The sequence below is a fragment of the Agelaius tricolor genome, unplaced genomic scaffold (assembly GCF_023055355.1).
Source record: "Agelaius tricolor isolate 1412-34295 unplaced genomic scaffold, bAgeTri1.0.p SCAF_4, whole genome shotgun sequence".
In the NCBI taxonomy this organism is placed as follows: domain Eukaryota; kingdom Metazoa; phylum Chordata; class Aves; order Passeriformes; family Icteridae; genus Agelaius; species Agelaius tricolor.
Genome location: NW_027269264.1, coordinates 55,781,260 through 55,794,821, shown reverse-complemented (window position 1 = coordinate 55,794,821; position 13,562 = coordinate 55,781,260). Strand labels below are relative to the sequence as shown.

Sequence of the window (13,562 nt, the reverse complement as noted above, 5' to 3'; positions counted from 1 at the left end):
TACACTTCTTTGATATTCTACATGAAGCCCTTTAGCTTTAGATTAAGATTTTAGACGTGTGATTACAATACTGTGTTTTATTGACTGAGCAGCAGCTGCATCACAGTTACTGTCTGTCTATGTGCTTTTAATCCACAGCAAGCGCAAAATGATTAAATTTATCTTAAGCTTCCATGGTAAATGAAGTGAAAATTATGTCATTTTCCTTAGGAGTTAAAGATAGCTCTCCAGGGGGACTCACACAGAGCCCAGAGGTGGTCACAAGGTGGTTTGCAGCTCCTCTGATGCCCAGCAGCCTGAGGTGTGATATCTGGGTTGCCCATCCCACACCTTTCACTTGGAGGCTGATTTAATGCTGCACATTGCTAAACCTGGCCTGCAACCCATGTGTCTTGGGGCAGCCCTTCTTTTGTAATCCCACATTGTGTTCAAATTAAAAAAAAAAAAAAAGTGATTTCCATGTTCCTTCTGATATTACTTGTGTGCTGTGACAATGGATAACATCTGCCACGTTGGCATTCCGTGTAGTTTCACAAATAATGGGTGAAATATCATCATTTCCCTGGAGAGCTCCTCTCCAGCAGAGCTAGGAGAGCAGTTCCCATTGTCCCCATTGTGCCAGGGTGGTCTTTTTTCCCTGAGTCCTGCAGTTTGGTATCACCACTATCTCTGCTCAGTGACATGGCCTCATTAAGGAAGCTGCTTCCTGAAGGAATGTCAGATTTCCTGAAGGAATGTCAGATAAGATGGACTGGGTGAGCCAGGCAGCCACCTTCCCAGTGGGATAAAAAGCCAGCTCAGCTGGTTCACTCAGGAACTGGGAGTTGGCTGGGAAAGGGAGTGACTTTTGTCACTCAGCCCAGTCCTGACTGTGCCAAGATCAAACTGGCAAATGCCTTCGAGGGGCAGGAGGTGCAGGATGTGAGGATGGAGCTCAGGGAAAGGTCCTCTTGGCTAGGATGCTGCTGGAATCTGAACTGCGAACCTTGTCCCATGCTGGAGGGCAGCCTGGAGATGGCATGGATGGATCCCTGAGGAAACCCACACTCCTGAGAGGGGAACACGTGGCCCCCAGAACCCTGTGCTGGCTCTCGAGGACAAGGGGAGGTGGGCTGGAGGACCTGGGGTGTCCTGCTGTGGCCACTTGCTGCAGGTTTTGCTTTCTCCTGTGTTTGAAAAAGGGAAAATATGAGTCCCAGATAAAGAGGGAAAGAACAGGGAGGGAAGATAAACTAATTTAAGAATCCATTTTTCCAGTTTTCAGAGGAAAGAACAGCAAAGGATGTTTCCTGGCCTCTGATAGTAAGCTACTCTGGAACTCTGTATCCATTATTTAAAGTGGGAAATTATAGCTTCTCAAAGTTCTCATTTCTTTTTTATAGGTGTTTCAAGTACCTTGGCTTAAGGATCATCTAGAAATGCTGGTAGTTCTCTGAACCTAGTTTGTCACAGCAGAACAGGACAAAACCTGTATGGAAGAAAATGTCCCTATTCAAAATATACTTTATTTAAAAGTCTGGAGATGTCCTAAACATGACCCCTCAATATATTCTTATAAAATCTACCTTGACTACAACTAAACCCCTTTCCTGCTAAATGCATCATTGTGCTGATATACCCACTAGAATGTAAATTATACCATAAATGGGAGAATAAATCTTGCCTAATCATCATGTCCTTTTATGTTGGTACATAAAATCCTCAAATTGGGGCTGAACGAATCTTTTTGGGTTCTGCTCTGTCCAGAGGTGAGGACAGATTTGTTCAGCATGAATTTATGCCTTCTCTGATGTTGCAAAAGTATTCTGAGTCTGATGTGAACAGTACATATTTTCTAGTACAAACCCCACCTCAAAAATGTTGTTAGTCATCATAAAGCAAAATTAGATGTCAATCTTGGGTAATTTGAAAACCAGCCAATTTTTTTTGTCAACTTACAAACTTTTTTATTTTTAATCAGAAAAGTGATGATGAAGCCAGGCTGCTTCAAGTCTGTGACGAAGCAAGTTTCAGAGCTCTGAGTCTTGTCAGAACTGTTTGAACAGCCCTGCACAAATGTTCTGAGAAATCAAACGAGTATTCAGCGACCAATTCTGCACCGCCTGCTTGGCTTACCCAAATGAGCTTTTGGAAAGCCCTTGAAAAGCAGTCTGGCACTTCCTCCCTTTTAACAGCTGAACTGAAATTTCTGAAAACCACAGAAAAACCACCTCCTCTTTTACCAAGCCTTGCCCTGAAGGCTTTTCCCCCAACCAAAATGATTATGCAACACACAAAATTATTGAGTGACTTACCTTTAATACAAGGATTGTTCTCTTCTGTCTGGGTTTGTACAGGGATGCTGAAACCCTGAGCTGCCCCATAGATCACAGCAATCCTTGAATGAGGCACAAAGGAGAGCATTTGTGGTTGTTCTGGGACATTCAGTCGGTGATGGCTTACCTTGGAGTCAGCACAGATTTATTTGTCTTTATTGAACAGGGAGTGTAAGATCACTTTGGCCTAATAGCCTGTTTAAGATTTAGGTGCTCAGACTCATCTTCAGGAAGGTCTCTTGGTGTCAATAAGGATTCAGGCCTTCTGCTATTCTGTCATGCATTAGGGAGAAATCTGGACTTATAACTTCCTTGAAGCCAGTAGGGTTGTCTGGGGAAATTAACCCTTGCAGAATTCAGTCCCAAGAGCGCCGTGGGAAAGTAGTCTCCAAAGCACACTTGTAGCCCAACAAAGCATGATGTTATCACTTCTCCAAATGAATTCAATGGGATGTGAACCTATTTGGCATGCACAGCTGCTCCCTCTGATGGGATGAGCCCCTGGTTTTCTCAAGTCTGGTTCAAGTGCATATGTGTGTGGGTTTTGTGATGAGCAAACCTCTCTCTGTGTGGCAGTGATCCCGTACCACATCACCGTCACGACGGGCACGGAGTACGACTCCAGCACCGACAGCCGCGTGTTCATCATCATCATGGGCCCGCAGAAGGTGCAGACTGAGAGGCTGTGGCTGGATCTCCCAGAAGGAAAGGATGAATTTGCAGATGGCTCTGTGGAGAAATTTTCAGTTTGGGGCCTAGACGTTGGGGAGATCAAAAAAGTGGAGGTATGTTGTGAACGTAGCGCGAGCGCTGGAGGCGTATGAAATACGTGGCCAAATAAAGCACGTGGTTCTGTTACTCTTAGCAGTGGAGGAAAGGCTCTTGGGTCTAAAAGGAATGTAAACAAGACTTTGCTGATGAGATTTTGCATGCCTCTGAACCTGTAAATAAGTATGCTTTACTTTGCATAAAACCAGGATCCTCCTGAAGCGGAAGATAATTGTGAATTGTAAAGAAGTTATAACACGTCCCAGTTTTGTCCCATCCCTGGCACTGCTTTTTCTTACTCAATCCCTGATATTGCTAGATGCAGTGAAGCTTCCCAGGATGCAGTTCTTCATTGGTCTTTCTCCTAGTTGATTTTTTTCACTACTTCCAATAGGGTTTCATAAATTGTGAGAAACACATCTTGTATAATTTCCCAGATAAACAGGAAAATTGTTTTCACAGCTTGGAGGACACAGACTTAGAGAAGAAAATTAATCATAATTTGTAAGTAATGTGCTCAAATATATTTCGGTACAGGAACCATTTTTTCTGTTATGGCTCAGGGAGACACAATTTGCATAGATTTTCCATCACTGAGCTTAAACTTGGCATGAATATTCCAGAGCGTTTGTGTACATCATTCTTGTTTCATATGGCAGTTCCACCTCCTTAAAGCTTGCTTCAGCCCCTCAAGTAGGACTCTAGGAGCCTATTTAATTTTGTTTTTACCACATCCCTTTGTGGAAGTAATCCTATCTGTTGATGTGTGTGCCTGTATAATGGGAAAGAGACAAGAAAGAAAGAGAAATCCTAACTTATAAGAAAATCTTTGCGTCTGTATGTCCTGCTGTTGCAGCTGAGGGACTGTCACTCACACTGACTTTCACTCAAGCAATGAATTCTGACATCTTGAGAAATTTCTGTATCAGATTTGAGTTTATTATCAAGCCATTTTCTTAATGCACTCCCAGTTATTATGTGTATCAGTGGCACTTTCTGTCTGGCCCATCTCGAGGTCAAACTTTTTATAGTGAAGCAAGTGCATCAATCCTTCTCTTCCACATTGTGCACACAGGGAAACAGCCATGGAGCGGGACAGAGAGGGAGGAAAATAACAGGGTCACCCCTCAGGGTCAGAGAGACAGAAAGAACAGTCTGAAGAAAGAAATATAAAGGGATGCTGGAAAAGATGCAGTGAATAGGGTAGGGAATGGGTAGAAAATAGAAGTAGGAGAAGACACTTTGAAATAGGCAGAAGCAAAGCAAAAATTAATTTGAAAGGGAATACAAATGGGAAAGAAGATAAAAGGTTGCAAATAAAATGTAGAGAGCTAGAAAAAGAAGTAACATATATCTTTCAGGCTGGTGATGTTCCTCTGACTCTTTCACCCCTGTACTCAGTGATCTCACCAGCCTGCTGCCTCACCCCTGGCTCCCTGTTCCCTTCTGGTTTGTGACTCCCCAGCTCGCAGCTGAAGGAGCCACCTGCTCCTGGCCTTCTGCCTTCCCTCGTGCAGTGCCCCCAGCTCGGAAGGTCCCTTCTTTTGGATCCATGTCCCAGGGATGACATTGATGTGCTAGTCTGCCGTGGTTGCCATGGCACCAGTACGCGTTTTCCTTCTAGAAAATTGCAGTGTTCGGGGACATTGCAGAAAATTGCTAGTTATCTACTTGGGGGAAAAGTGAGGAACAGTTCATTCTTGGGTTTTGGCATTGTTTGTGTAGAAGGTGAAAAGTTCTGAGTGTGAGTTACCATGTGAAAACAGCATAGTATGAGGATTAAGTTTTCAGGAGCCCTCTGTATAACCCAGGCAGCAGACTGTACATTTAGCAGGGTGGTGAGATTTACTGTGTGATTCTACTCCTAGTTTAGTATTATGCACCTGCTACAAATGCACTCCACTGAGAGCAGAAACAGTGGAACATGAAGTAGTTTGAAAGGGGCCCATTTATTCCTCTCTTGTAAGCCTACAGATATAATATTTACTACTGGTGGACTTCAATAGACACTCTGACATGAAAACAAATAACACAAGTTATTCGGTGTAGACACTTTATACCGTGTTTTCAAGTAGTTTTGAATATTTCTTCTCCTAATGAATGAAAGTATCTCTGTTCCTAGACTGTTGTTGCTGCAGAGAGACACAGGTATGTCTAGGAGAGTCCTGAATTGGTTTTTTTGTCATAAACCTCTTCTGGTTCAGAGCCTCTCTCCACCATGAGCACAGAGGAAGATCAAGAACACCCAAATGTTGCAAATGCAAGTCCAGTCCCTCAGTGACTAGGGACCTGACCCTCAGGTTTCTCTAGTATTCCCTGAACCTTCTTTCAACAAATATTCTCTCAGAATTTCCCTCTGCCACTGTGCTCAGTTTCTATGTGATCCTGAGCTGCCCAGTATAAATTGTGAATCTCAGTCTCAGAGAAGTGCAGTCCCTCAAGGACAGGAGGAACAAGTTATAAAGGTTTTCAAGCAGCCCAAGTAAGGATCCACCTGCCTTTGAAATTCTGTCATTCTAATTTAGCACAAACATCTCAGCCCAAACCACTTGCTGTGATATTGATATGCACATCCAGGCTACGCTGCTGGCGTGGCCGTGGCTTGGCATTATTCACTCCATTGGCATCATCTGTCTAAAGATTTGCCTGGAATTGAAAGTCAAATCCTGGTGCTCTGCTCCTGAAGTCCAGCCACAGGGAAGTCTTGGCTGACACAGATGGAATTAGTCTCAGAATTTACATTGTTCTTGAGGTCCTTGGAAAGCTGTTAGTGCACAGATTCTCCAAGGCAGCTGGATGCACACGTTGTTTCCTTCTGGCTGTCACTAATATCAAAGAAGTTAAAGTTTGCTGTGAAAATGAGGCAGCTAGCAATGTCTTGGAAAGAAACTTTGCACAGGGAAGCTGTGGATATCCCATCCATGGAAGCGTCCAAGGCTAGGTTGGATGGAGCTTGGAGCAACCTGGGGTGGTGGAAGGTGTCCCTGCTCATGGCAGCAGGGTTAGAATGAGATGGGCTTTAAAGTCCTCAATGATTCTATGATGTGACCAGGTGGGGGTGTGCAATGAACCCAAAAAACCAACAAATTTTATTAGGCTCATTAGGATTTTCCCTCCAGCTGCTTTGTCACTGCACAACCATGGCTCTGAACTTTCCCCATTACCTCATCCATGCCATCCTGCAGCAGAGCTGCACTAAGACTCTGACTTTGGTCTTGGAGATGCTCGGCCAAGCTGGCAGGGAGGGAATGGGAAGGCAAATGTTATATTCCCATTCACCTCACACCCCAAGAATCTGAGGATTAATGTATCCATTGTAGAGTTGAATTTCCCTAGTGGTTAGCTCTAATTTTCCGCAGCTGCACAGACATTAGTACAGCAATAATACTCCTAATAGCAGTGATGGCTGAGACCGTCAGACAGAAAAGATCACTTGTTTTTGAGAAAAAAATAGATACCACAAATATATCACCCTAGATGAATCTGTTATTAAAAATTGCTTTCTGAGCCTCCCTAAATATCCTAATAATTTAAAAACAAAAACCAGTGAGGTATTTGAACTAAGGACCTCATTTTCCTGGAAATGACAAAAACAACATTTTCTCTGAAAATAATTAAGTGCAGGTAGCTCATTGGAACAACTGACCAAGGTTGATACATTAACTTGGATACATAATTTTGCTTCCAAGCCTGCCCCAGGTTGAATTCCCCACCTTCTTTAAGAGGGACACATGTAGGTTCTTGGAGAAATTTACATTGTCAATATTGTTTTACTGCTGATACACCTGCAGGAACCCTGGTTTTTGGCAGATTCAGTTTCAGGTGGGCTCTGGCTTTCATAATTAACTCATTCCTGCACTGTCTCTGTATTTCTGCAGGATCTCTGCCCCTCCTGCCACCTCTAGTATTCTTCCTCTTTCCACTTAAATTTTTTTCAGGAGCTCCTTGTTAATCCATGCAGGCTTGTGGCCACCCTTATGTGACTTCCTGGTCTCCAGGACAGATCATTCCTGAGGCTGGAGGAGGTGGTCCTTGAAAATCAACCAGCTACAGATGTAAGCTCCATCTGTTGTCTCCTGTACAAAGACAGAGCTTTTGCAGTCTAAGGGGATAGGAAGCAGAGAAACAGCCTCATACATTCAGTTCACTTATATGTGGATTTGTGAGGGAAGTGCTTGTAATAATGCATGTGGGTGTTTGCTGAGCGTCTTTCCTCTTGGCTATAAAGCTTTGAATAATCACTTCCAAGCGTAGTGACAGAAGTGGAAAGGCTTGTAAAGGTGGAGAAGTGTGTCTGCTGCCAAGTGAAAATGAGCATATAGAGGTCAATGGTGCAAGAGCAGAGTGACAGGAGGCCAGACATGTTTCCATGTAGGTCAGTCCAGTCTAGCTTGTCTTTTTTTGAGACTGGCCTTCCCTCATGCACAGCAGTTGATGACCTGAGCTCCCTTGCCCATGGCAATGGCACCATTTCCCTCCATTCCCGTGAGGAATGGCTTGTTGTGGTGCAGTACACAGCCTCTGAGTCCCTCCTTGCCAGGTGAATCACCCTCTCCCAGAGAAACCCCCTTTCCCCAGGAGCTGTTTTCTCTCTGGCCCTCGCAGGTGGGGCACGACGGCGCTACCCCTGAGAGCTGCTGGATGATGGAAGAGCTCACCATCGTCGTGCCCACCAAAGGCGTCATGTACAACTTTGTCTGCAAGTGCTGGCTGGCCAGAGACAAAGGGGACGGGCTCACTTCACGGATCCTCAACATCCTGGATGCAGAATGTGTTAACATTGGCATCAAGGTAGGCACCAGGCTCCCTTTGTGCCTTTAGCTGCTGCAGGGAGCTCTGCTGGCATAGCTCATGTGTCAGCAGCTCTCAAGCTTTGACTTTTTCAAGTGGCTTGAGCCTTCCCTTCACTTTCCTTCCCTATGTTATTTTATCAGCAAAATCTTTAGGCTTGGCTTAGGATCACGACTGTTTAGGGCCTTGTTTAGTGAGGCTGGCTGGAGGCAGCCATGGCGTAGTGGGAGGGCAGAGCAGGTGGGGCCCAGTTCAGCAGCCTGTCCTCATCTTGTCACCCACTGGGTCACCTGGTACCCCCAGAGTGGGAGCAGCTGCAAGGTGAAGGATTACTTGTAACTCATCAGATTAGAGCAGTGGAAATGTGTTTTGATTCCTCCATGATGTGGCTACATACCAAATTTTCTAACAGGAGATAGGGAAATTAATAATTACTGGAAGTTGTTGAAACATGAAAACATTTGTATGCCTGATTTTTGGTGAGAATAACTAACTAAAGTTGAATCAATGATGAACAAAACTCTATTTTTTTCATTCAAATATATGAATTTTGAAGTAATATCTGCTATGCCATATTTCAAACAAGTACAAATTGGAAAGCTGAGCTATGCTGATTTTGGATGTAAGATTTGTAGCAGAAATAACAGTCTGGATGAATGTGACTATAACACTGTGTTTAAATACCTGTGTGGCAATTTAAAATCTCCACAGATGTGCTTCTATTTACAGTCAGGTTACACTTTCATAGTGCATTATTTTTTCTTTATGCTGCTCTTGATCCCCAAGCTAAAGATATGCTCCTGAAATCTTTCTTGTTCCCCAGACATGCAAAAAATTGATAACTTTTTTAGCATTTGTGAAGGATTCACCAAATCAATGCAGATTTCTGTGGTGGAATTGACCTAAGAGGGTATTAAAACCTTCCTCAGACTTAATACAAAGGTTAAAACCAATCTCATAAAAATGCCCCATCTGTTGTTTAACCTCCTGGATGAGGTTTCCAAGCCCCTATTGGTGAGCTGATGGCTTGCCCATAGATTGAAGTGGATCTTAATGAAGACTTATGTTCAGTCTTCCTTTAACAGCACAATCCTGAATATTTATTTTCACAAACACACCAAAAATAGACACATCTAGCAACAATTTTTTCCCTGTGATGTTGGGCCAGAAACTTGATGGGAGACTTGAAGGAAATCTGGGGAGATGCTTGGGACATGAAAACAGAAGTGAGCATTTGACTTTCTGATCAGTCTCCTAGCTGAGGGAATTTGGGACTGTTCCCTCATTAATAGCTGTAGTTAGAAACTGAGTCTTACAGGCATTTTAGTGTTCAAAGACAACTGATATGTTTAGCATCATTGCGAAAATTATTACTTTTCTATTTTTTTTTTTCCTGCTTGGCTTTTGTACAGCCATACGTACCCATTTCAACTTAATTTTCTCCTTGGCTTGATATTCCCTTTTTCTGCTTTAAATTGAATATTTGCTTTCCCATAGTTGGAGAAATTACTCAATGTCCACCACAGCCATTAGAAGCCTTCAATGCAGTGGTAAAAGAGGTTTTCTCCTTCCTGTAAAAAAATAGGATGCATTGCTAAGATTTAAAATACGTGTGGATGAATATGTGATCAACAGGTTACTCAGGTTCAAACAAATGTGAAAAATATTTTTTATATCATGTTATTCCTATGCACTGTTTATTTATGTGGCAGCAAAAATTCAGGTGAATAAAACTAGGCTAGCAGAGCACTATTTAAAATATGTTTCTGTGAGCTGTTTCTTGATATTCCTCCACCTCTTAAAGAAGCCTTGGTACCATAGCTATGATCTTGGAAGCATCTAAGTGGTCTAGAAGTCTTAAAACCCCTGATGGCCACTGGGATTTGCACATTTTTTGACATATTTGTTCAGAGTCTTATTGTTCCCCTGTCATGAGAAAAGAACAAAATTAGGCTAGTAAGGTGAAAACTATAAAAAACATCTTTTCACAAACTGCCTTCAGTGCACACAAGATCTGGGAGGACTCTGCAGCTGATGCAGTAGTGAGTGTCCCCTTGGGGAGCGGGACAGCTGAATTTTTGTACCACAAGGAGTGTTCTGATGTATAAACCTCCAAACTATTAGTGATATTGGAATAAACGTTTCCCAGATAAACACTGAACTTGGGGGAAACATTTTGCAGCCAAAAAAAAGAAACAGTTGTTCTTCTGGGAGACTCTTTTTTAAAATTAGCAAGAATTTGGTGCAGAGCAGAGCTGGAATGCTGGAGGTGACCAGGCAGAGACACTGGTAGCAGAGGGTTGGAGACCCAGCTATTGATGTGATGGTTGTGACTCCTCTGAAGAAGCAGCTTTAGAGGTCTTCATCACTGTGTTGCAACAGGACAAGGGATAACAGGTTTAAACTGAGGGAAGGTTCACTTGGATTAGATAAAAGGAAAAAATTTTTTACACTGAGGGCGATGAGGCCCTGGCACAGGTACCCAGAGCAGCTTTGGCTGCCCCTGGACCCCTGAAAGTGTCCCAGCCCAGGCTGGGCAGGGTTTGGATCAGCCTGGGATAGTGGAAGGTGTCCCTGCCCATAGCAGGGGTAGAACAGGATGAGCTTTAAAATCTCCCTTTCAACCCAATCCATCCAGTGATTCTGTAATTCAGATGTTGTCACAGTAAATGTGTCTCTTTAGAGGCTGAGAAAATCTGTAGAAAAGGTCATAGATTGAAAGTCCTGTAGTAAGTTTTGATGCCTAACTTTGCCTTTGAAAACAATGGTGTGGAGTAGAACCAAGAAGCTGTGTTGGAACATTTTCTGTCAATGCAGTAGATCTCCAGGAAAGCCTGATACCCTCTGAAGGCTGACCTAGAACACAGACTGGACAGAGCTTAAGAGTAAAGTAGGGATTTATTGGGAGGCCTCAATAGATACACTTTGGGGAGTACAAGAGCTACACCCAAGATGAACCAAAATTGTCACAAAATGCACGACCAGTCATAGGGACTCTCACTTTTATAAGTCCTGGTCCATTTGCACATTGGAGTTAATTGTCCAATTACAGCTTTAGGCTATGAAGTCCCATCCTTCTTGTTTTTATCTCTTCAATCCACCACTGTTTGTGCTCTTGGGCCTGAGATTTGGATCATTTGTCCTTGGTCCCCAGCTGGAGCAGGAATTGTTTTGTCTCCCTACTCTGTGCAGAGAGCTCACCATCCCTTAATATGAAGCTCAGACCTAGACACTAAAGCAGCACAGAATCTGAAAAATATGAAAACTAAAACCTGAGGCATCAGCCCTGTTTAGCTTGGGTTAAGGACAGCTGTTTAAATTTCTGATTGCTTCCAACCCTCACCAGATCCTCTACGAAGTTACAGTTGTGACCGGAGACATCGAAGGCGGCGGCACGGATGCCAATATTTTCATGACTGTCTTTGGATCCAATGGGAACACTGAGGAGCTGCTGCTGGAAAAAAATGGGGACAGGTACAGTAGCTGTCATTTTTGTGGGTTAGAAGTGGAGTGATGGCAGTTTTTAGTGTCGAGTCAAGAAGAACTCAGAGCTTTGATCATGCTGCCACTGAAACACAAACATTTACTCCCATTGACATTATAGATTCAGACCCGGGCCCCTTGTAAGTATTTCTGTCAGATTTTTACAAAGCAAAGGAAAAGAGAGCACTGTATAGCCAGGGAAAACACCCTTTGTTATTTGTGCAAGTTTGTTTAACCTGTTCCTCAGTGGCTTTAGAGATAAGCATCTTGAACAAAAGTATGAAGTCCTGCATTGTCCCCAGGAAGAACTGTGAACATTGCTCAGGATTGCACTGGGAAGTGGATGAGTGTTGGCAGAGAATGCTGTACTGAATGCCCTAATTTTACTAAAAATGACAAACCTCATGTTTTCTTCATCAGAAACAGCTAACAAACACTATAACCCTAGCCTGATGCCAGCACTTCCATAAGCCAAAAAACCCACACACGCCGCCACTCATCCACTTCCCAATGCTTTTTTGTTCCCTCCTAGCACCTTCCCTAGTACAGAAAGCTTTGGCATGCTCAAGAATGAACCATCTTTTAGTGGCATAGCATAATGCTTAAATTTAATTAATTGACTAGCTCTGATCTTATTCAGCAAGGCATCTACAGAGCATCAAAGGGTGGGAGCTTTTGGCCACACGGTTTGAGCTCAGCTCGCTGAGGGAATGCTGGATAACTGAGAGGATAAGGTGCACCTTGCACAGAGGTGTTTGCTCAGGGAATGTTTCACTTGAAGCCGTTGTAGCAGAGTGGGTGTCTGGACAAACATAGCTAAGATTGAGAGCTTCATGTGTCTAGTTAGTAACAAGCACGAGCCTTGTCTGTTGTGAAAAAAATGCAGCAAAGGTGCTGTTGACTAAAATATCTGTGAGAAACACAGCTGAGTCATGCAGAAAACCACAGCTCTTGGGGCTTGCTGCTCCCCATCACAGAGGAACATCCAACATGTGGAGCAATGCCCCTGGCTTACCAGCAAGTGTGGCCTTCAGTGGCACCCCTCTTACCAGACCCTGAGCAAGCCCAAACTGGCCTGTCTTCCACTCATTTAATCCTAACACTCAGTCCTGGTAGGCAGGAAAATGGACCACTGATGTTTGGAGTCAGAAATTAAGCAGATTTCACATCTGGGTGTGTCAACCAAAAAATCTCAAAAGGGGATCAAGGCATCTCCAGCCCCTCAGGAGCATGGCTGTAGGTTTGCTGCATCTGGGGCAAGCCATACCCCTAAACTTTGTGGCCTCTAAAAACACATCCCATTTGCCTACACGGGTGGGATGGGCAATCTCTGATATAAGAGTATGAAAATGCAATGCAGGAGAATAGAAAAGTCTCTGTGTTATTAGTTGCTTGGGTTATCATCTGACAGTAGAGGAGCTGTGAAAGGTGTTGAAAAGTCACTGGGGCTGTGTAAAGAAAAGGAAGTGTAAGGCACAACTTATGTTAATATCCCCAGGATGCTGTGCTATTCTGCTGGCACATCTCTGCTAGCTGGAGGTGCTCTGTATCACACCTCCAGCTGTACAGAACTCTTGTCATCTCATTAGCACCCTCTGCAGAGGACATTCATGTCCCCAAATTCACATCCTGCCTGCTTCCGCACCACTGCCACCAGTCTTCATCCAGCTGTTAACAGCACAGGCTCTCCTGGCTCTTTTCCACGTGGAAATCTCTCCAGCCCTTGCACCAGCAGAGCAGGGGATGGGTGAGAGCTGCTGCAACCCAATGGTAAAAGGCTCTTCATCTTTATTGGGGCCATCCAGTGCCAATTCACTCACAGCAGCTTAGTGTCTTACCAGGAGCCGTCTGTCTAACCTGCCACAGATTTAAGGCAATTTTCGCTACATTACACTTATTGCCAAGACCCCTGGGCAATGGAAATATTTATAAGGGCAGGCATAGCTAGGAAAGCTTAATGAAATCCTGTAGATAAATGGTTCAGTGTCCTGAAAAGGGAATAGCAGCAGTCAGTTTGTCTGGCTACTTCTTCCCTTCTCAATTTTTTTTTCAGGTTTATGTTCATCTTCATATAAATTAGGGATAGCAAAGAGCTTCTGGGTCACCCATTTTGTCACTTTGGCAATCGCTTCCTTCTAGTACTTCCCTCTTGGAAGAAGCAGATGAGTATCAGTGTTACAAACTTCAAACAAGGCATTTGCTGAA

General features: G+C 43.7%; 1 protein-coding gene across 1 annotated transcript in view; it reads left to right on the top strand.

Moving 5' to 3' along the window:
* Positions 1 to 13,562, top strand: part of LOXHD1 (lipoxygenase homology PLAT domains 1) — an 85,058-nt gene that overhangs the window by 37,604 nt on the left and 33,892 nt on the right. Inside the window, exons 18-20 of the mRNA XM_071425814.1 lie at positions 2,892 to 3,100; positions 7,689 to 7,874; positions 11,221 to 11,348. Coding sequence (XP_071281915.1) covers positions 2,892 to 3,100; positions 7,689 to 7,874; positions 11,221 to 11,348 — 523 coding nt within the window. The remainder of the gene's footprint in view (positions 1 to 2,891; positions 3,101 to 7,688; positions 7,875 to 11,220; positions 11,349 to 13,562) is intronic.